The sequence below is a fragment of the Schistocerca nitens genome, chromosome 8 (genome assembly GCF_023898315.1).
Source record: "Schistocerca nitens isolate TAMUIC-IGC-003100 chromosome 8, iqSchNite1.1, whole genome shotgun sequence".
NCBI classification, from domain to species: domain Eukaryota; kingdom Metazoa; phylum Arthropoda; class Insecta; order Orthoptera; family Acrididae; genus Schistocerca; species Schistocerca nitens.
Window position 1 is genome coordinate 483,954,200 of NC_064621.1, and position 21,960 is coordinate 483,976,159.

Here is a 21,960-nt window from a genome sequence, read left to right on the forward strand (position 1 = left end):
AGTGTCACAGAAATGATAACAGGATTTGGGCTGGACATCATTAAAAGAAAGGGGTTTTTCGTTGCGACGGAATCTTCTCACGAAATTACAATCAACAACTTTCTCCTCCGAATGCGAAAATATTTTGTTGACACCGACCTACATAGGGCGGAACGATCACCACGATAAAATAAGGGAAATCGGAGCTCGTACGGAAAGATATAGGTGTTCCTTCTTCCGCGCGCTATGCGAAGTTGGGATAATAGAGAATTGTGAAGGTGGTTTGATGAACCCTCTGCCAGGCACTTAAATGTGATTTGCAGAGTACCCACGAAGATAATGTAGATGTGAAATAATGTCGTATGGCATGAATGGTTGGGAGACTCCGAGGGGCAGGTTCAGCCACCTAATTGGGAAGATTTTCCCTATCCTTCACCTTGTAGGCATCTTTCCTTCACAAAGTATGAGAGCAGTGTACGTAAGCGCATTTGTTAAGTGTAGGTGACTTTGATGGGTGTGTGCCTAGTGTAGTGTTATGTTTGTGTTGGGGGTGATGAGGGAAGGGAGAGGGTGAAACCCGGTATCGGCACACAGCCTGCTCCTCTTGAAGAGCACCAAGGGGGTCGTCGAGCATAGCTTCCCCAGTCGACGGACGGATCAATGTAAACGGTATCGCATGCCCTCACTTCATTCGAGTCTGCAGATATGTTTAGAAAAGAATCCAGGATGAATGGCGCAAAGACTGGTGATCAGGAACTCCACGCCACTGCGCCCCCCCCCCCTCCCCTCTCCCCCACCCTGTGCCTTCTACCGCAAAGGCAAAGAGGAAAATCTCAACAACGCGTGGCGTACCCATACAATCAACCGTCTAACTACTGGCCACGTTGGACTCTGTTTAACTTCGGTGTTCGAACGGGAACCGGTATATTGTGGGGCCCTTTACGTGCACACTACCATAACAGCAGAGGTGTGTCACTGACAGGACACACTAGGCGTAAATGCTGCATTTTTCTGTCTCTATATAAAAGTTAATCTCAGGAACTACTGCAAGGATTTTTCTGCAGGCCTCTGTATACAATTTATTACCGGTACACCAGGTAAGTCGCATAGCCGTAGATGTTTAGTGCTACCCGTGCGAACCCTGGGCGGGTTGCTAGTTATGTATACATGAGAATAAGTGGCTACGTAAAAATGAGCCACCTTAACCTAAGACTTCATGGATTACTTTTGGAAAGGCCTTTGCTCAGTTGAATCGCCAAGGAATAAAGATTAGAGATGAAGTTATTATAGGTGGAACATTTTCTCAGTTGAAGGAGGACGCATAAATGACGCCGCTGCAACTCGCTTTAAGCTGCCACATTCTTTCACACTCTAAGTGATTTGGGGAAAGCATGGAAAACCTAGATAAGGATGGCCGGACAGGGATTTGATTCCCTGGCACATTTCCTGCCACGGTGGCGGGGGACACTCATAGCGCTCGTGTCCGCTTACCACTTGATGCATAATTAGGATACGTCTTGTTAACGAGTAGCCCAAGAAAAAAATAGTAGACTTAATAGACGCAGACATTTGCGAATGCAGGTGGCCATCTTGAATTTTGCTGAGAGAAGGTTGTCTATGGTGTCAGCCAAATGTCAGTTTCATCTTGAAGGGAAGTTACAACGGATATCTTTCTCATCATCATCATCATCATCATTTCAGGCACCCGGTTGTTCCGAGTTTTCTTCTAGGAGCCGTAGCGATAGGGCTATTGCAGAGGGGCTTTACATTGTACCTGATTAATTACTGTTGGAGCTCTTGCAATGTGAAGCAATCCTAATAGCCCATGATGGAATATCCGTCCTTCATCCACTGCAACGTCCGCCCCCGGTAGCTGAGTGGTCGAGGCAAGAGCGGCCCTGCATTGGATTAACTCGTATTGTATGTCTACTGGAAGTCGCCTGAACATGGCAAAGTCGAGAGCGATGAACATCGGGAGAGGACTCCCGACAGGAAGTGTAGCACATTTACAGCCGATCAACAAGATGAAATGCCTAGGAATTATCTTCACCACAGACGCTCGACGCACGGCGGCACTGAGCTACAGACATCTTCTGCAAACAGTTCGTGAGAGTGTCCGAAGGCACAGATTAAGGGCACTGGATATGATACAACGGGTCACCTTTGCCAACACTTATCTAGCTTCTCGCATCCTCCACCTGGCACAAGTTCTTCCTATGTTCCTGTGCCGGTGGTGTTGGCGCACCGAATCCTGGCAGCATTAGGATATTTTGTGAGCACAGGTCTGCTTTTTAAGGTCGGATACTAAACCCTCACCCTTCCTCGTAGTCGTGGAGGTCTTGGACTAGTCCACATACACGACCTAGCAGTGGCTATTTATGTAAGCACGATGATAAAGATGTGGACACGACACCGGAAAAGTCTGACGGGCACCTTGATAGACGAACTCGCTCCACCTTCTCGTTCGGCTCCGGTAGCGGTGTCTCACATCTCACCATCGCTTGCCCATATGCGAACCTTTTTTGTGGAACACAGTTATGTACATATGGAACTACCGACTAGCAGGACGGCAACGGCACGTGATACATATCACATCTTGACTCGACGACGGCCGAATAATGCCGTAGAGCGCCGCCAACCAACAGTTACGTGGTCAGTGGTATGGCGTACAGTGCACCACCCACACCTTGATACGGGAACGCGAGCACTGTGGTATCAGGTGGTAAATGGGAAATACGTGACTCGTTCCAGGTTGTATACAATTCATAAGGCGGACGAGCCACTGTGTCCACAGTGCAATGTTATAGACACAGAGGAACATCGCCCGATATAAGGGCCTTCGGCTGACGTAAGGTGTTTGGTCCAAAAAATGATCGCCTTCCTCCTTCGGATGGTGGCGCAATCAATAGAACCACGGATACTACTTCTCCCAGATATGACCTATTATCCCCGAACAAACACAAAGGCAGTGACTTGGATTCGAGGTTTGACTGTGCGTTATCTTTTCTGAGATGGCAGTAAGAATGTACTCGACTTTTGGGCCTTACTACAAGAACATCACTCAAAGCTTATAAGACATCCGAGATATCGAACATATTACGCTAATTTTTTAGGGAGTGCCTTGCTTGATCCCCCACCCATTTGGGGTGTCCCGGGTAGGAGAATGTAATTATTGCCTATAAGCATCAGACCAAGAAAGGACGAGGACAGTGGAGAGGATCCACCACCACACGTGAAGACGTACCCGACACCAACGCGAGGTATAACGGGATTAGCAAGGTACGCGCCCAAGACGAGGGTCGTGGTCCTTTATTGTTTTGTACTGACAGAAGCAGGATATTTTTTCACTATTATGTAAAAAAAGTCCACTTATTTACGTTTCCCAGAAATATTTTATTTTATAAAGGTCATCGTCTAAAAAAAAAAATATGGTAAGCGCGACAGAATGTCAATCCTAAGGGCCCGGTTTCGATTCCCGGCTGGGTCGGAGATTTTCTCCACTGAGGGACTGGGTGTTGTCCTAATCATCACCATCATTTCATCCCCATCGACGCGCAAGTCGCCGAAGTGGCGTCAAATTGAAAGACTTGCACCAAGCGAACGGTCTACCCGAAGGGAGGCCCTAGTCACACGATATTTACATTTTATTTATCCACTGCAATGCCCCAAAACGGGTCCTGTAACTTAATTCGCTACTTCCGCCGAATTATGCCGCAACAAGAAAATTAATCAGTCAGTGCCATAAGTTCGTAACAGCCTGAGAAGTGTCACTCAGCTCTCGTTACGGCTGTCATCACATACATGTTTCTTACCTGGTGTGCTTCTAATTGGTACAAGACCAAAGTTTGTGTTACTGTGAGGGGTTGTGTGATTTAAAGGAAAATTCGGATAGCGCTGAGAAATTTGAGGGTTGCTCCCTCGGTTTTGAGGTACTAACTGGCAAAATATCATATCTTCTAACGTGTCTGTAAGAAAAACTATGCGCGACAACTATACTGACTTTCCCTATCAGAGTTTAGCAAATTACGAGTATGTCTCAGCTTCCCAGGACATTTCGTCCCTTCGTAAAACTGTGCTACGAATCTAAATCTTTCATATAGTCACTTATCCATTATTTGTCTGCAGAAAAAATGCAGAATAAGGAAATCCTAACATTCCCGTTTAATATACAGTTACACATGAAGATCATACAGCACTACCAAAGTCCGGCGGGTGCTCAAAGATTAACATGAATGGAGGAGGAATAAATATTTCTGGCAGTGAAAGAAAATGTAAGAATATTGACGAACCATGCCCTGAAGCAATTCCTGTTACGTCCTGTTCTGAGTATGTAACAGAATGGATAGATTTCTTATCTCTTGAGTTGCAGAGTAAAAAAGTTAAAGTATAATTTATTTAGAGACTTAGAATGGAAGAATTTCAACTGAGTGAAAATAGAGCACGTTATCCCTGTTTAATGGCCGGTGGGAAAAACAGGTAATGAAAATTACAGACGAATATTCATCACGCATCTATTTGAAGATCATAGTATGTGTTTTAAAATCGGCTGTAATGATGTTCATCGACAGAATAAAGTTTATCTCAAAGCGTAGTATCACTCTTGTGAAACACAGCTGCGTATTTTCACAAATAATATCTCGCAGAGTGAATGTATGTTGGCATATGCCAAAGTTAATGGCGCCATCCGTCGGTCTATCATCACTGAAAATGTTGTATACTCACTTTCTGTGAGGGATGTTAGATTTAGACCACGATACTGACACACAATCTCATGAACAGGTGCTGTACGTCACTCCCTCCTGCCTTTCCTTGCAGCCAAAAACTGGTGATGAAGATATCTTGCTACACAATTATTTCTACCAAATGCCTTTCTGTCGAGTGCCACCGCTCTATCGTGCGTTAGTGGAGTCTGTAAGTTGACGTATTGCCTGTTGGCTTTTGTCTCTGGATCTTCGGCCGACGTCTGTTTAACGATTTTTCTGCATTTCCTCAGCTCTAATAATCGGCACTGCCAAAGGTTCGCCCTACATTGCTGGTGATGGGTGGAAAGTGAACGTTTGACAATGCCAGTCACTCGTGCTGGAGAAACGTCAGAAGAATCGTTAAAAAAAGATCGGCTAAAGATCCAGACACAAAAGCAAATAGGTAATACGTGAAAAAGTGTGCACAAAAGCCTCAGTAATTTCGCAGTCTGCAAGTTGTCCGGTCATTGGATCATTAAGATTTCTTAGCTGTTGTTTCCTGTCGTATTGATTAGGCATCAGTCAATTTTCAGGCAGCATTTTCGGACAGCTTACTCCATAGGTAACCGAATCACTTCTGATGTTACTGTCACATATCACTATGCGATATTAATTCACTTTATGCCGCTATTTCGTAGTTAATTTAGAGAGAATGCTAGAGCTGTGTGCTTGGATAGGTAGCCATTAGCCTTGCGCCCGCCACGCTGGGGTGGTGCGTCGCTAGAAACGTCTGTACGGCCTCTTTTGTCGGGCGGGAGAAGGCAGTCTGTGAATCTCATTAGGTGAAGAGCGCCGCCTTTGGGGATGGGTGCAGTTCTTGCAGAAGCCGGGTAGCGAACTGCTCCACAGCTTTTAAAACACGGGCCGGCAAGGGCATCCCCTGTGGTCAACGAACTCCACGCCCACTCTATAGTCCCCGGATCATAACTGAACATGACATTTTTGCCTTTCTGCATGAACATCTAAGAGCAAGACACTGCGGCGCCATCTGACCAGTGTGGGAGAGTCAGTCACGTTCGCTTTAAAATTTGGTTCAGCTAAAAGAATTGCATCGCTGTAGACTAGTAGTCGTAAACTGCGGCCCAATAAGATATTCGTGCAGCCCACGGCTCTCAGCGTCTGGAGCGTATAGTTTTCCTGCTCAGAAAAAAAAATGCACATTGTATTGATGGCCACGTTCAGACGTGGTACGTATTTGTAGCAAGGATTATGATATTAAATTAAGGCTGCTGTAATGAAATGCAACGAATAAAAGAAAAATCTCATTCAAAACAATTAGTAAACACTAGTGGTTATGTCTCATAATGCATTCAAATATAAGTACAATTATTGTTATTAATCGCTGAATCATCCGCTTGCACAGATAAAATATCAACACTTCGTCAAGCAGTTACGTCACAGCTTTGGGGTCAGTGAGGGCGGTAGCAATCTGAAACAGAACAGTCGACACAAAATGCTCATAATACTGCCTGCTTTTTGCGATTAGTACTTTGTGTGTGTGTGTGGGGGGGGGGGGGGGGGGGAGAGGCACGGTCAACTCATGTCGCCCTTACTACAGCTAATGTGTTGGGGGCCCATAACATAGCCTACTAAATTATAAATTAATAATAAGATCGGTACATGTACGGCCCGAGTTGCCGTCTCAAATGTCAGTATTGGGTCTTGAGCAAAGAAGTTTGACTACCACTGCTCTAGACAGTGTTATTAGCGTGTAAGGCTGACCAATCGTGAAGACACTACTTCGGCGCAGTACCAGCTTCAGGTTTAAAAATGTACATCTTGTACGTAAAAGGAGGGAATTTATGTGTGTTTCCTCCCTGAATTTTCATGAATTTGGCAACAATTTTCTTCCGTCACATTGGATTCAGCATTGACTCGTCCCGTCCAAGTAGAGTTTTTTGAAATGAGGATTTGGGAAGGAGCAAAGAAGGAAGAACCATCCGGCGGCCGGCTACTGTCTAGAGAGTAAATTTTGAGCTACTGGGTCTTACCGTTCGTTTGGTGCGTTCGGCACCATTCCATTTGCTGTTCTTGAGGAAATATAAGTTCAAAATCTGCACTAGTGCGACGCTTAATCTAAGCAGCTCACTTACTTGTGTGTTTCTAATACGAAAACTGTGTTGCCGATTTGATTTATTGTAATCTGTAATTTTGAACTCTGTAACTTTGATTTCGCAAGTTTCTTGGAGGCCTTATTCTCTGTGTAGTCTTGCAGATAAATTTTGGCAACTCCCACAGTGTTAGCATCATTCATGATTAATTTAAATCAATATTCTGATAACTTCACTCTTTCTCATTTTGTTGTTATTTACATGAAACAGACAATAAATAAACTCCTTTTATACACAGACTTAAATTATATTTCAAGATCCTTTAACTTGTCCAACAACTTTTCCCGGTTAGGCGACTCAATATAAATAAATATAACCTCTTGTATACCCAACTCGTTAACTTCGCTGTGTCGCTATTACTCTTGTGCGCAGTAGCCAAGTTCAAGTATGATTTACTTATTATTTTGTGACAGCAACGAGCATTGCGTTCGCTCGTCTTGCATTACTACAATTTGGTTTTATTAACTAGGGAGAGTTGAGTTCACTTCCCTAAAAGTATAAGGTGGATGTAAACTCGCATTTTTTCACAGTACAACCACTAGACTAGAAACTTCCACATTGTAATACCTTCTTAATCGTGTACCTAAGTGAAACACATCCCCTCAATCTCCCACTGCCACTTTTCAGTACAACTGATTCAATAAACATATTATGATGGAGAGGGATTTTGAAATTAAACAGTTTATGATTAACACTGGGTTTATTGTGTCTTGACTTCGTAAAAAGGTCTCAACGTCCATATAAAGTCCACACGCACACTATTCATATTTTTCACTTGAGTTACCCATTGCAATTTCTGACTCAGTTCGGTAACCGATAAGAAAAGTGTACTCTGCCATATAACACAATAATAAGCATAGAATAAGTACTGTGGGCTTCTATTCGCGCCATTTTTTGCACGTCCCAAAGCCGTACTTGTTCGCTTCATGGGGCGACCCCAAAGATTAACTGCTTTTGTACCTCTTCTGTAGGCACCAAACTGAGGGGGCACCAGGTGATAAGTGTGATACTGCATCCGGCAGAGATGGGTAAGGTCGAAGCAGAGTATATACCGAGAATGGGAGTGGCAGGTCATTAATTTCGGATTTTCTAGTCTTTAAAACTTGAGAGGAAAGAGAGTAACATTTGGGATATGTCTTAAATCAAAGCAGCAGGTTTTCTGTTAACCGAAACTTTGATACGAACGACTCTGTAAAGGCTGCTATCGAAAAAGTGTGAAGTAGGAAACGCTGGAAGACGTGCAGAGGTGCGACTCTTGGTGTGCTGATTGACAGTTGAGTCTCAACGTAAAAGGAAGAGAGGCGGAGCAGTGGTAAGACACTGGTCTCGCATTCAGGAGGACAGCGATTCAGATCATAGTTCGGCAATCAAAATTTAGTTTTCAAGTGGTTGCTCTATATCATTTGAGGTAAATGCCGGGTTGGTCCCCTTGAAGACACAGCCGACTGCCTTACCCGTCGTTTTCCTTGTTTAATGACCTCCTTGTCGAGTGGGCGTTAGACCCTAATCTTCGTTTCTTCCTTCTTTCTCGGAATTAATAGGTGTAACAGACTGCGTAAAAATGAGTGGGAAGATCTGCTACGTTTCACTTGTACTATTGGTGGTAAATCACTAGAAATAGTAACAACCGCAGTTATCTGGTAGTATCCGCCCAGAGTGACCTATAGTGGAACGACCACACAAAACCAGTTGTAGGGAAAGCAGATGCCAGGCTGAGTTTCAGTGGATGTATCTTAAGAAAATGTAATTGCTCCTCGAAGGAATTGGTTCACAAAGTGTTCATCCACCCGACTCTTGCGTGTTACTCATCAGCTGGGATTCTTGCCAGGTATGATAAAGAGAGCAATGACAGAAAATCCAAAGAAGGGCGCGCGTTCACTAACAGGTTCATTTAGTAAGAGATTGCTAGAGCCTTACTGAGATTCTCAACCGACTCCAGTGAGACTGAATCATCCTACGTACTTCTCATAAAATCACCATGATGAGACAATCAGAGGACAATCATACGGAGGTTACTGAACAGTAATTCTTCTCCCCGCCGTTTTCAAACAGAAGAGGAGAAAGAACATGGTAGCAACACCAAAGATAGCCTCACTGCCCATGTTGCAAAAAAGCCCATTTCATAACTAAATGTCCGAGTGAACCACTTCCCGTGGTGAAGTTATTCTCGGGACCGACTGCTGGCTGATACCCGAAGAAGGAAGCTCTGAGATATTTAGCAACTCATGGAACGTACGTCGAAAAGACAAAATAGACGGCACAGAATGGGTAGCGTTCATTGCGGCTGATAAAAATATTGTCCCTTGATGTCGAATTTGAGTGTGACAATCAAGTTATCTAGGCGCGTATAACAGGTCTAGATGAAATAATGTTAATTCTTGGATGTTTTTACCGACCACCTGATTCCGCTTTGATAGTTTTAGAGTGAGTGACAGGAAGTCTACGATTAGTAATGCGGAAATACCCAGAACGTGCAATATTGGTTGGAGGAGTCTTTTATCTACCGAGCAGAGACTGGGACATCTATGGATCCATTGCAAGGTGCACAATCAGTCAGTCTTGCGAAATTCTTTTGAACACGTTTTCCAAGAATGTCTTGAGCAACTAGTTCGACAGTTCACACATAGTGGAAATCTACGGCGTCAGTATAGAGACAGTCTTCATTTCCTCAGCATTTTACGGATTTCGTTGTTAAACACGGTGGATCTTTTCCGTCCTTAATTCACTTATTCGGCACATACTTCTCCAGCATATTATTTACAAACTGTTTAAGCTTTGCCCATAATCGCCCTACGTCCATCATACTGGAATTTAATTCTATCAGTTCATTTTGTAAATGGTTTGTTAACAACTGTCTACCTGTTCTTTCTAACAGACATCCTCTCCTAGCCTTCTTAATAGATTTATTAACTTCAGTAACCAAAGTCGCTATGATGCCATCATTTCGCGTAAGGACCGTGAAGATAAGATTAGAGAGATAAGGGGTCGTACGGAGGCGTATAGACAGTCGCTTTTTCCTCGCACTATTTGCAAATGGAACAGAAAAGAAATGACTAGCAGTGGTACGGGGTAGCCTGCGCCACGCATCGCCCGGTGGCTTGCGGAGTTTATTTATTTATTTATTTATTTATTGTTCCGTGGGACCAAATTAAGGAGAAATCTCCATGGTCATGGAACGAGTCAATACATGAAATTATAACACGATATTAGAAACAGATAAAATGAAATATAGAAAAAAAAACATATTCAGGTGACAAGTCATAAGTTTAAATGAAGACAATCAACAATGTAACACTGGAATTTGCTTAATTTTTTAGCTCTTCCAGGAGCTCCTCGACAGAATAGAAGGAGTGAGCCATGAGGAAACTCTTCAGTTTAGACTTAAAAGAGTTTGGGCTACTGCTAAGATTTTTGAGTTCTTGTGGTAGCTTATTGAAAAGGGATGCAGCAGAATACTGCACTCCTTTCTGCACAAGAGTCAAGGAACTGCATTCTACATGCAGATTTGATTTCTGCCTAGTATTAACTGAGTGAAAGCTGCTAACTCTTGGGAATAGGCTAATATTGCTAACAACAAACGACATTAAAGAAAATATATACTGTGAGGGCAATGTCAGAATTCCCAGATTTTTGAATAGGGGTCGACAAGAGGTTCTCGAACTTACACCACACATAGCTCGAACAGCCCGTTTTTGAGCCAAAAATACCTTTTTTGAATCAGAAGAATTACCCCAAAAAATAATACCATACGACATAAGCGTATGAAAATATGCGAAGTAGACTACTTTTCGTGTTGAAGTGTCACTTATTTCAGATACTGTTCTAATGGTAAATAAAGCAGCATTTAGTTTCTGAACAAGATCCTGAACATGGGCTTTCCACAACAGCTTACTATCTATCCGTACGCCTAGGAACTTGAACTGTTCCGTCTCGCTTATAACATGCCCATTCTGTCTGATTAAAATGTCAGTTCTTGTTGAATTGTGAGTTAGAAACTGTAAAAACTGAGTCTTACTGTGATTTAGCATCAAATTATTTTCCACAAGCCACGAACTTATTTCATGAACTAAATTATTTGTTACTGTTTCAATATTACACACAAGATCCTTCACTATCAAGCTGGTGTCATCAGCAAACAGAAATATTTTTGAATCACCTGTAATACTAGAAGGCATATCATTTATATAAATAAGAAACAGCAGTGGCCCCAGCACCGACCCTTGGGGAACGCCCCACTTAACAGTGCCCCATTGGGACTGAACATCACTACCACTCTCAATATTGCGGAGAATTACCCTCTGCTTTCTGTTCTTAAAGTAAGAGGCGAACCAATTGTAAGCTACTCCCCTTACTCCATAATGGTCCAACTTCTGCAGTAATATTTTGTGGTCAACACAGTCAAAAGCCTTCGTTAAATCAAAGAAAACACCTAGCGTTCGCAACCTTTTATTTAATCCGTCGAAAACCTCACAGAGAAAAGAGAATATAGCATTTTCAGTTGTTAAACCATTTCTAAAACCAAACTGAACATTTGACAGCAAATTATGTGAATTTAAATGCTCCAGTAACCTTGTATATACAACCTTCTCGATAACTTTAGCAAACACCGATGGCATAGAAATAGGTCTAAAATTGTCAACATTATCAATGTCTCCCTTTTTATAAAGTGGCTTCACTACCGAGTATTTTAATCGATCAGGAAACCGACCACTCCTAAAGGAAAAGTTACAGATATGGCTAAGTACTGGGCTAACATACATAGAACAATACTTCAGTATTCTGCTAGATACCCCGTCATATCCATGAGAGTTCTTGGTCTTTAGTGATTTAATTATTAACTCAATCTCCCTCTTGTCAGTATCATGGAGGAGCATTTCAGGTAACAGTCTCGGAACACTTTTTTCTAAGAGCGCTATATGATTCCCTGTTGGAATTAGGTTTCTATTTAGTTCACCTGCTATATTCAGAAAGTGATTATTAAATACTGTACATATATGCGACTTATCAGTAACACGGACATTCCCACTACGCACTGATTCTATATCCTCGACCTGTCTCTGCAGACCAGCAACTTCCTTTACGACTGACCATATGGTTTTAATTTTATCCTGAGACTTAGCTATTCTATCTGCATACCACATACTTTTTGCCTTCCTAATAACATTTTTAAGCACCTTACAATACTGTTTGTAATGGGCTGCTGCATTTAGATTTTGACTGTTTCTAACGTTTTGATATAATTGCCACTTTGTTCTACAAGATATTCTTATCCCTCTAGTCAGCCACCCAGGCTGCCTGTTTGTGCTAGTACCCTGTTTTAAACGTTGTAACGGAAAGCAACTTTCAAAGAGCATGAGAAAGGTCTTTAGGAAAGCATTATATTTATCGTTTACTGTCTCAGCGCTATAAACATCTTGCCACTCTTGTTCCTTTATAAGGTTTACAAAGGTCTCTACAGCAACCGAATCAGCTTTCCTGAACAGCTGATGACTATATTTAACACGAGTTGCAGCATAAAAATCTTTTAAAGTTAAAATTTGCGCATCATGATCTGAAAGGCCATTCACCTTTTTTCTAACAGAATGCCCTTCTAGTAATGAGGAATGAACAAAAATGTTGTCTATGGTTGTTCTACTGTTCCCTTGCACTCTCGTTGGAAAGAATACGGTTTGCATAAGATTATATGAATTAAAGAGGTCTACCAGCATCCTCTTCCTTGCACAATCACTTATACAATTAATATTGAAGTCACCACATATAACTAACTTTTTGTATTTCCTATAAAGTGAACCAAGAACCTCCTCTAGCTTTAGCAAAAATGCTGTGAAATCGGAGTCTGGGGATCTATAAATAACAACAGTTACAAGTTTAACTCCGTTAAATTTAACCACACCTGCACAACATTCAAACACCTTTTCAGTGCAGTACTTTGAAACATCAATTGACTCAAATGCGATGCCGTTTTTCACATACATGGCTACTCCCCCACACCGCAAAGAGCTCCTCGAAAAGCAGCCAGCCAACCTGTATCCTGGTAAAGGAAGCCTCTGAATTATCTCCTTATTTAAGAAGTGTTCAGATATACCAATAATTTCAGAGTCAACATCTATAAGCAGTTCACTAACTTTATCCCTAATACCTTGTATATTTTGATGAAATATACTAATTCCCTCATTACTCGGATACCTAAGCTTTGTCAAAAGTGATTCCCTTGTTAGAGAGACTTCCCTTAAGCAGGAATACCTATCAGCTGACTTCAATCTAAAAAAGGTGCAGCTCTAACACACACTACTGCAGGAATTTTCCCATGAGTGATCCCACCAACCCCACCTATGCTGTCACCTATAAGCTTTGCCAACCTCCCCTTCCCATACCTGTTGAGGTGCAGGCCGTGTCTAGTGAAACCCGTCCTGCTGATAGACTCCACCGACACCACTGAAATGTGACCCATGCTTTCTGTCATCAGCGCACCCCCAAGTCTCATGTTATTACGCCTGACGGCTGTATTAAGATGAGGCCGATCGTGACGCTGAAACAGTTCCACGAAATGCACATTCGTGTTGCCAGTCTGAGTGGCTATCTTTTCCAGGTCACCATCTATGTTATACTCCCCATCCCTACCAATACTATTACCAGCCCCACCCACAATCACTACCTGATCCTCTTTAGTAAAATCCCTACATAACCCCCCTATGTTAACAGTCACCTGAGCCAACCCTGCATTAGGCTTCACAATGCTGGTGACCTGGTACTCACTTCCCAGCACTTCCTGCAACTGCTGGCCTACACCTCTGCCATGTGAACTACCTAACAGCAGAACCTTCTTCTTCCTCTTCGACTTTGCAACTGTTCTAGGCACAGTAACTACTGAGGTCTGCTGCATACTTCCTACATCTACAGCTACTAGAGATTCCTCTCCACTAGACTCTGACAGTTGGTCATATCTATTGTAAACACCAATAGTAAAACTATCTGAAAATCTTCTTCTCCTAGCAGATCTCTTGCCAACAGCCAGCTCCCATTCCCCAACCCCCTTCTCCCTCCTCATCCTATCTAGCTCCTCCTGTGCGTTTTTCAACTGCACCTGAAGGGCACAGATCTTACGCTCCTGCTCCTCTATCAGTTTACTCTTGCTACATAACCTGCAGTTCCAGGAGAGGATCTCACCAGAATGCCCACTGGCTTCCCCACTGCATTCCCCCCGGTGAAAATACTTCGAACAAGTGTCACACCGCAATCCACTACTCACGAACCTACGGCAAAGCCCACACTTCTCACTCATGGTAAAATTTTACTTTTTCTAAGTTCCGCTACTACAATAAGAAGATGCTAAAAACCTGACTACAATAATCACAAACTTACTCTACAAGGGAAGTAACTACTATTATTAACAGTATTAATAAACAACAAATGTGAATATAACAAAAGACTAATACAGAAAGAGAATCAAACGTCTAATCACACAGTAACGAGCTGTAAACAGTTCCCAAAAGGTTCTTCTGAAATTATTTCACCAGAAAACACCACGAACACCGGTTGAAGACTACTAAAGTTCCTAAATAAATCACTATGCACAAACAATTAATTAGTACTTAGCTTTCGATGCGCCGCTACAGCTGCAACTGGTCAGCGCGGAATGTAAACACAGGCAAGAGGTTAAGTTGCTCGATACGAGACACTCACAAATATCACGTCACAACAGAAGAAAGGCAGAGCTGAATGAAGAAACCACTAATACGTCACTTATATAGTAAATATTATCACAAAAACCGTTAAAATATGTATCTGGAACCTAAAAATATATGAAAACTTAGACAGCGATCTCACACGCAGTCACTCGCTTATGTGTCTCGGGTACCAAAGATCATTTAATGCATATAGATGGGTAGCTGTAGAATAAGACAAAGTCTACAGCATCACGGACTGTCAGCACGGCCTTGATGCTGCAGCACAGAGCGGGTGAACGGGCAGTGGTGTGCTGAACAACACTGGATACAGGAATCCCAATACGTTGTGTTTTGAGAGGACGACCGGTTCTGAGTGTAGCATCATAGCGGCAGTATCCGCATATGGAGTCTATGATTAAATCGAACATCGCGAGATTGTGCTCATCATTGTCATGCGGATTCAGCACTTGGGGTGCCATTGGACAGCAGCAGTTATTTTGACTTATGCTCGAGGTTTCCGTGACGTTATCTTTCAACAAGATAACGAAAGACCTGTGTTGGCCTTGCCGAGCTGACGTATCTTGATACAGTGGATTTTGTACTGTTGCACTAGTCAATACGTTCTGCAGATGTCTCACCCACTGAAATAAGCCCACTGGACAGAAAGTTAGTCACTCTATGGGGCACGCACAGATGAGTCGTTAACAATCTACAGACGTCACAGGATTGTTTCACGAGCTCAAGAACGCTCGCACTACCTCTACATGAGCACAGGGACATAAAGACTACAGCAAAGTTCATCGGACCAGAGGAATACGTGACTGGTTTTCTGGACACTTCCCCACACTGTTACGTCTCGACCGTTCTGCGAAGTCACCTGACTTGAACCCCGTAGCAAATCTGGGGATGATACTGGAACAGCGGGTAAAACCCCGACATCACCATCTCTGCAAATTGGTAAAACTGTGTGATCAAATCCTGAGCGAGTGACTTAACCTGATTACGCCATACCTGCACAACTTTGTCGACTCACTGCTTACCCGAATCCAGGAGGTTATCAATTCCAGGGTGGAAGGCGGGGAAGGAATTACACGATAGTAAACAATAGTTGTATTATTTTTCTAGGGGAAGGAAGTTTTTGTCTGGCGAGCTTATTTATGTATAGGTTGCCGAGAGTCTATCACGCCACCAGTATCCAGCCAGTACGATCGATAAACTCTGGCACAGAGTTGGAGCTATACCTGTATTGTAATCCGATTTCAGCTGGTTTCGATGCACATCCAGCATAGACTTGTTGCTGTCAGAGGTGGCAGCTCCCTGTACTAAATTTCGGACCCTGTGTACTCAAAAATCACATGTTATTGTTGTTGTGGTCTTCAGTCCTGAGGCTGGTTTGATGCAGCTCTCCATGCTACTCTATCCTCTGCAAGCTTCTTCGTCTCCCAGTACTTACAGCAACGTACATCCTTCTGAATCTGCTTAGTGTATTCATCTCTTGGCCTCCCTCTACGATTTTTACGCTCCACGCTGCCCTCCAATGCTAAATTTGTGATCCCTTGATGCCTACGAACATGTACTACCAACCGGTCCCTTCTTCTTTTCAAGTTGTGCCACAAACTCCTCTTCTCCTCAATTCTCTTCAATACCTCCTCATTAGTTATGTGATGCACCCATCTAATCTTCAGCATTCTTCTGTAGCACCACATTTCGAAAGCTTCTATTCTCTTCTTGTCCAAACTATTTACCGTCCATGTTTCACTTCCATACATGGCTACACTCCATACAAATACTTTCAGAAACGACTTCCTGACACTTAAATCTATACTCGATGTTAACAATTTTCTCTTCTTCAGAAACGTTTTCCTTGCCATTGCCAGTCTACATTTTTTATCCTCTCTACTTCGACCATCATCAGTTATTTTACTCCCTAAATAGCAAAACTCCTTTACTACTTTAAGTGTCTCATTTCCTAATCTAATCCCCTCAGCATCACCCGATTTAATTTGACTACATTCCATTATCCTCGTTTTGCTTTTGTTAATGTTCATCTTATATCCTCCTTTCAAGACACTGTCCATTACGTTCAACTGCTCTTCCAAGTCCTTTGCTGTCTCTGACAGAATTACAATGTCATCAGCGAACCTCAAAGTTTTTATTTCTTCTCCCTGGATTTTAATACCTACTCCGAATTTTTCTTTTGTTTCCTTTACTGTCAATATACAGATTGAATAACATCGGGGAGAGGCTACAACCCTGTCTTACTCCCTTCCCAACCGCTGCTTCCCTTTCATGTCCCTCGACTCTTATAACTGCCATCTGGTTTCTGTACAAATTGTAAATAGCCTTTCGCCTCCTGTATTTTACCTCTGCCACGTTTAGAATTTGAAATAGAGTATTCCAGTCAACATTGTCAAAAGCTTTCTCTAAGTCTACAAATGTAAGAACCGTAGATTTGCCTTTCGTAATCTTTCTTCTAAAATAAGTCGTAGAGTCAGTATTGCCTCACGTGTCCCAATATTTCTACGGAATCCAAACTGATCTTCCCCGAGGTCGGCTTCTACCAGTTTTTCAAACAAAAAAAAAAGGTTCAAATGGCTCTGAGCACTATGGGACTTAACTGCAGAGATCATCAGTCCCCTAGAACTTACAACTACTTAAACCTAACTACCCTAAGGACGTCACACAGATCAACGCCCGAGGCAGGATTCGAACCTGCGACCGTGGCGGTCGCGCAGCTCCAGACTGTAACGCCTACAACCGCTCGGCCACTCCGGCCGGCACCAGTTTTTTCCATTCATCTGTAAAGAATTCGCGTTAGTATTTTGCAGCTGTGACTTATTAAACTGATAGTTCGGTAAATTTCACATCTGTCAACACCTGCTTTCTTTGGGATCGGAATTATTATATTCTTCTTGAAGTCTGAGGGTATTTCGCCTGTCTCATAGATCTTGCTCACCAGATGGTAGAGTTTTGTCAGGACTGGCTCTCCCAAGGCCGTCAGTAGTTCTAATGGAATGTTGTCTACTCCCGTGGCCTTAAGATTATAAATTAATTCTTACTATTAAAATGTATGCCCGCTATAAGCGAAACTTGGTTACTTGTTGTCCTCCAGAAGCTGCAATTTTAGTGATCATCACTGTAAATGTAGACGCAGTAGAAGTCAGGAGTATAGGGAGCTAGTGCTGGTTTCGTGGTCTCGTACGCACGTGTATAGTGAGCGGCTGCTGCGTGGGGCCCGGGACGTCCAGTCGCTCCTGATTGGGCTGCGGATGGCTGTAGAAGGCGAGCACCCCGCCCATCCGGTACTCGCCGTCCGCCTCCTCCGTGCTGCAACACACAGCAGGAAGCTCACTGTTACTGTGATAACCTCCTACCTGCATATCGCCGTCAACTTATGGTTGAACAGTCTCCACATCTGACGCCAGATTTTAAAGTTTGCTCCCAGAGCACTGAGTTCTCCGACAAAAAGGCGGAAGGTCATGCTCTCAAGTGCTAAAATAAACTCCTGCGGCGTGTCATTAATATTACACGAACCATAATCCTTTTAAAATGCTAACGTACAGTGAGAAACTTGAATTTATTCGTAGAAGCGAGAAGGCATCAGCATCTCTTCATTTCCTACAAAAATATAAAAAGCTTGTGACGTTACAAGGGATACTGTAATAGTATAACTAATTTGCTGGATGTGGTAATGTTTACTGTGGAAGAACATTTGGGGAGTAGCAAGCACAAGTCAGTATATTTATGGAGTCACCTTCTTGATAAAGAGAGGAGGCAGCATATAACAGTTTCACATTGAATTACTTAGTTACATAATTGCCTATATCTCAGTGCATAACTTGGTACATATGTTAATAATGTAAGGTGTGCTTGTCTTGCTAATCATTGGATTCGCTGGGTATCTGATCACTGAACTAGGAGTACTCCATAAACATAAGAGCTCTTCAAAATAGTTCAAAACTCAAATTTAAAGCATAGAAGCAGGGATAATATTTTGGACATTAAAGAACATGTTTTATATAAAAATTAAGTTGTAACGATGTTTGAGGACCTCTGCATAATAAGTTATTCTCTTTTATTGCGGAGGTACTGTTCAGTTTTCGATGTATGTAGAGCAAAATGAGTATTTCGTATGCCACACCTTTTAGGCAAAGACGTGATTAAACAAAAGAAGAGGGGTGAAACTGCCAAAGAGTGGAGTGCCCTTAAATATGTAAATAATCTGATGTTTGTCTACAAAATAACATAAGGTATTTAGTTTTACGTATTTTAATATTGTAACATTGTAAATGCATGATGGCCATGTTTAGAAATAATATATTTGACTAATGTAGTGTCACGCGACCGGACACAGGACAGAGTATAGGGGACAAAGGTCGTGGTCTTTGGATCGTTGTTCGTCGGAACGGTAAGGTCGGTGCGGCTAAGAGGCGCCGACATAGTATCACGTGGCCATCAGTTTGTTTTCTGGATGTGATTTTGTAAAATAAAAACGTTTTCATTCTAAACTGTTGTCTGTGTAAATCATTTGTGAACGATGGCGATCTAGACATATACTTGAATTCATTCACTGCTGTACTTAGGCTGGCTATTTACTCAATATAGGACGCGAATGCAACTGTGCACAATCGAACCGCTTTTGCAGATGAGTCAGGATAAAAGGCTGTGTACAAGCCCGAGTACAAAGACTTATACTTCCAAATATTGTGTACACAGATGGTATCTGGTAGGCCTTTAGGCCTTTCTCAGCAAATATCACAGCACCTGGAACTGATTATGACTGTCCTGTTCGTTATATGTGTGATGTTTGACTCTTTAATCATATTTCACCATCAACTGCACAGGTACCCTGGCTGCACACAGACAAGCACAGAGATTTCCTTACCATTCCTATTGTCTTATCAACTTACACTGTCTCCCATAGCTCACCTCGATCTTAGCGCTCTAGTCTGAACAACATGGCAGGAACACTCATTCCCAACAGAGCAAAATCTTTTCTGTCCCGTTCCACCGTTCAGCCACTTTCTCAAACTGCTTCTCTGTAGCAAGAACCTGACTCTGGAATAACTTCCCGCATTATATTAGAGAACTAAATAACAGCTCCAGCTTCAAAAGACAGATAATCACATATCTAATCAAGCAACAAGAATGACTACCCTGTCCCTGGATGCATTCGTTACTCCTGCTCATTTTTCTTTCAAACAAGACCTCCCTCATTTCCCAGTATTCTTAGCTGTTAAATTTCCTTTCCCCAGAACTCTCTACATCAGAAACATCTACTTTTTACACCTATAAGTTCTTTTTATGGCAACGGCCTTGCCGCAGTGACTACACCGGTTCCCGTGAGATCACCGAAGTTAAGCGCTGTCGGGCGTGGTCGGCACTTGGATGGGTGACCATCCGGGCCACCAGGCGCTGTTGCCATTTTTCGGGGTGCACTAAGCCTCGTGATGCCAACTGAGCAGTTACTGGACCGAATAGTAGCGGCTTCGCTCAAGAAGTCCATCATAACGACCGGGAGAGCGGTGTGCTGACCCCACGCCCCTCCTATCCGCATCCTCCACTGAGGATGACACGGCGGTCGGATGGTCCCGGTAGGCCACTCGTGGCCTGGAGACTGAGTGCTTTTTAAATTCTTGTTATACCAGTCACTATCTTTATTGTTATTGTAATTATTATTATTATTATTATTATCATCATCATTATTATTATTATTATTATCAATAGAGGCAGCATCAGCAGTTGTAGAAGTATTCCAAATATTAACTTTATTAGTTCATAGTCAGTATTATTTACTCACGCTGCCACTTCAGACACTCAAATCAATTTAATATTATTTATCACACTAAAATTGTTATTTCTTAGGTAACTGTGATGTACTAAAGGTAAGGAATGTGTGAAAACCTAGTCAGATGTAAGAGGGGGCCTACTGACCTTAATCAGATCAGGTTAGATAAATAAATAAGTAAATAAACCGACAATAAATGTGTGCCGGAATGGGACTCGGGCCTGGGACCTCTGCAGGAAAGTGATATGTTATCTTTCAGCTTTTTAAAAATAATTATCTGAACAGTGTCGTTTGCAAATTGTCACAAAATAAAAATAAATATTAAGAAAATATACATTTACGGTATTTCTCATGACAATGTGTCATGTGGCTTCAGTTTTTTATTGAACATGGATAGGACACCACAAGATAATATCAGCATCTAGAAAGCACATAACATTTCATAATTTTATAGATGTCCGGTCGTCCTCAGCCACTTATTTGAGTATGGTTATGGTCAACTTATTACTATCGATCTGAAAAGCTAATGGTCTCTATTCAGCACTGCTGTCAACTGCACATGTTTACTTATCGTAAATCCCTATTTCTGTTATGTCCCTTTGTGGTAAGAACCAGTACTGCAGATTTGTCAGCATGAAATATTTGAATCTGTAACACCTCTTAAGTTTCATAGCTTTCATTCAAGGTGCTAGAAACATGAGCACAGACTCGCTCCTCTATGTAAAACGCAAAAGAATTGTTTTAAAGCGCTTCCTTGCAAAAAGCGACGTTTCTACGACAAAATAACAGCACCCAGTTAGCCTATGTGACAACAAAGGTGAAAAGCTAACCTTACAAAAGTTCCTGTTAACACTGCGGTACTCACTAGTTTCCGTTCAGGAAGAAGATCTCCCCTTTTTCATCGGAGACTGCAATCGTATTCTCGGTGGGGCCCAGCTCCTCCACGCTGAGGTGACGAGAGCCGGTGGGTACGGTGACCACCTTTGTGTAGCCTGCAACACGTCGGGAAACCAACTCTCCTGCTAAGCAAATGCTTTGCTTCATGGCTGGTGTTCAGCGCGGCTTCCAATAAACTCAGCTCACAACAGTAACTCGTTATAGTCAGTCAAATTACGATTTAATTTGGGCAAAATTGCGTCACAAATGATTAAATTGGTATTCAGTTCAACAGACTTTACCACTTAAAATAACATAAATTAAACAAAATCAGACCATGGAAAACTGCCTAAAATCAAATTCAAAATGGTGATCGTTGTTCAAAATTATTTTATTTGTTAGTGTAAGATTAATATTTTAAAATGTGTTACTTTAATAGATGTAATATTTGAAGAACGTTTTTCTTCTTCCAGATAAGGTTTATTAAAAATGGCAGCTGCTGGATGTATTGTAGTATTGGCAAAAATTAATTCGAAGACGGTCAAGAGCCAGTCATTCTAATGCAGCTCTAATGCAACAGTCTTAAGCCAGTTCTAACTCAAGAGATTCAAGATACGTCAATGTAAATAATTGACTACAAACCTGTCAGTACCAAGAATATCGATACAAAATCTCGGTAATCGATACAGACTCACATGCTACAGTCGCCATCTTATGTTGTGCGCATAACGTCGAAGCAATTTGTGCAGTGAATTACGTTGGCAATCAGTGACGAAATAGAATGTGCAGTAGTGTGT

The 21,960-nt window shown here is 42.2% G+C and overlaps 1 protein-coding gene and 1 pseudogene across 1 annotated transcript in view; one reads left to right on the forward strand and one right to left on the reverse strand.

Annotated features, from left to right (window-relative positions):
* Nucleotides 1–21,960, reverse strand: part of LOC126199629 (A disintegrin and metalloproteinase with thrombospondin motifs 7-like) — a 583,524-nt gene that overhangs the window by 37,349 nt on the left and 524,215 nt on the right. Inside the window, exons 17-18 of the mRNA XM_049936555.1 lie at nucleotides 21,153–21,279; nucleotides 17,706–17,826 (exon numbers count right to left, since the gene is read on the reverse strand). Coding sequence (XP_049792512.1) covers nucleotides 17,706–17,826; nucleotides 21,153–21,279 — 248 coding nt within the window. The remainder of the gene's footprint in view (nucleotides 1–17,705; nucleotides 17,827–21,152; nucleotides 21,280–21,960) is intronic.
* On the forward strand, nucleotides 19,806–19,923 carry LOC126199750 (5S ribosomal RNA; annotated as a pseudogene).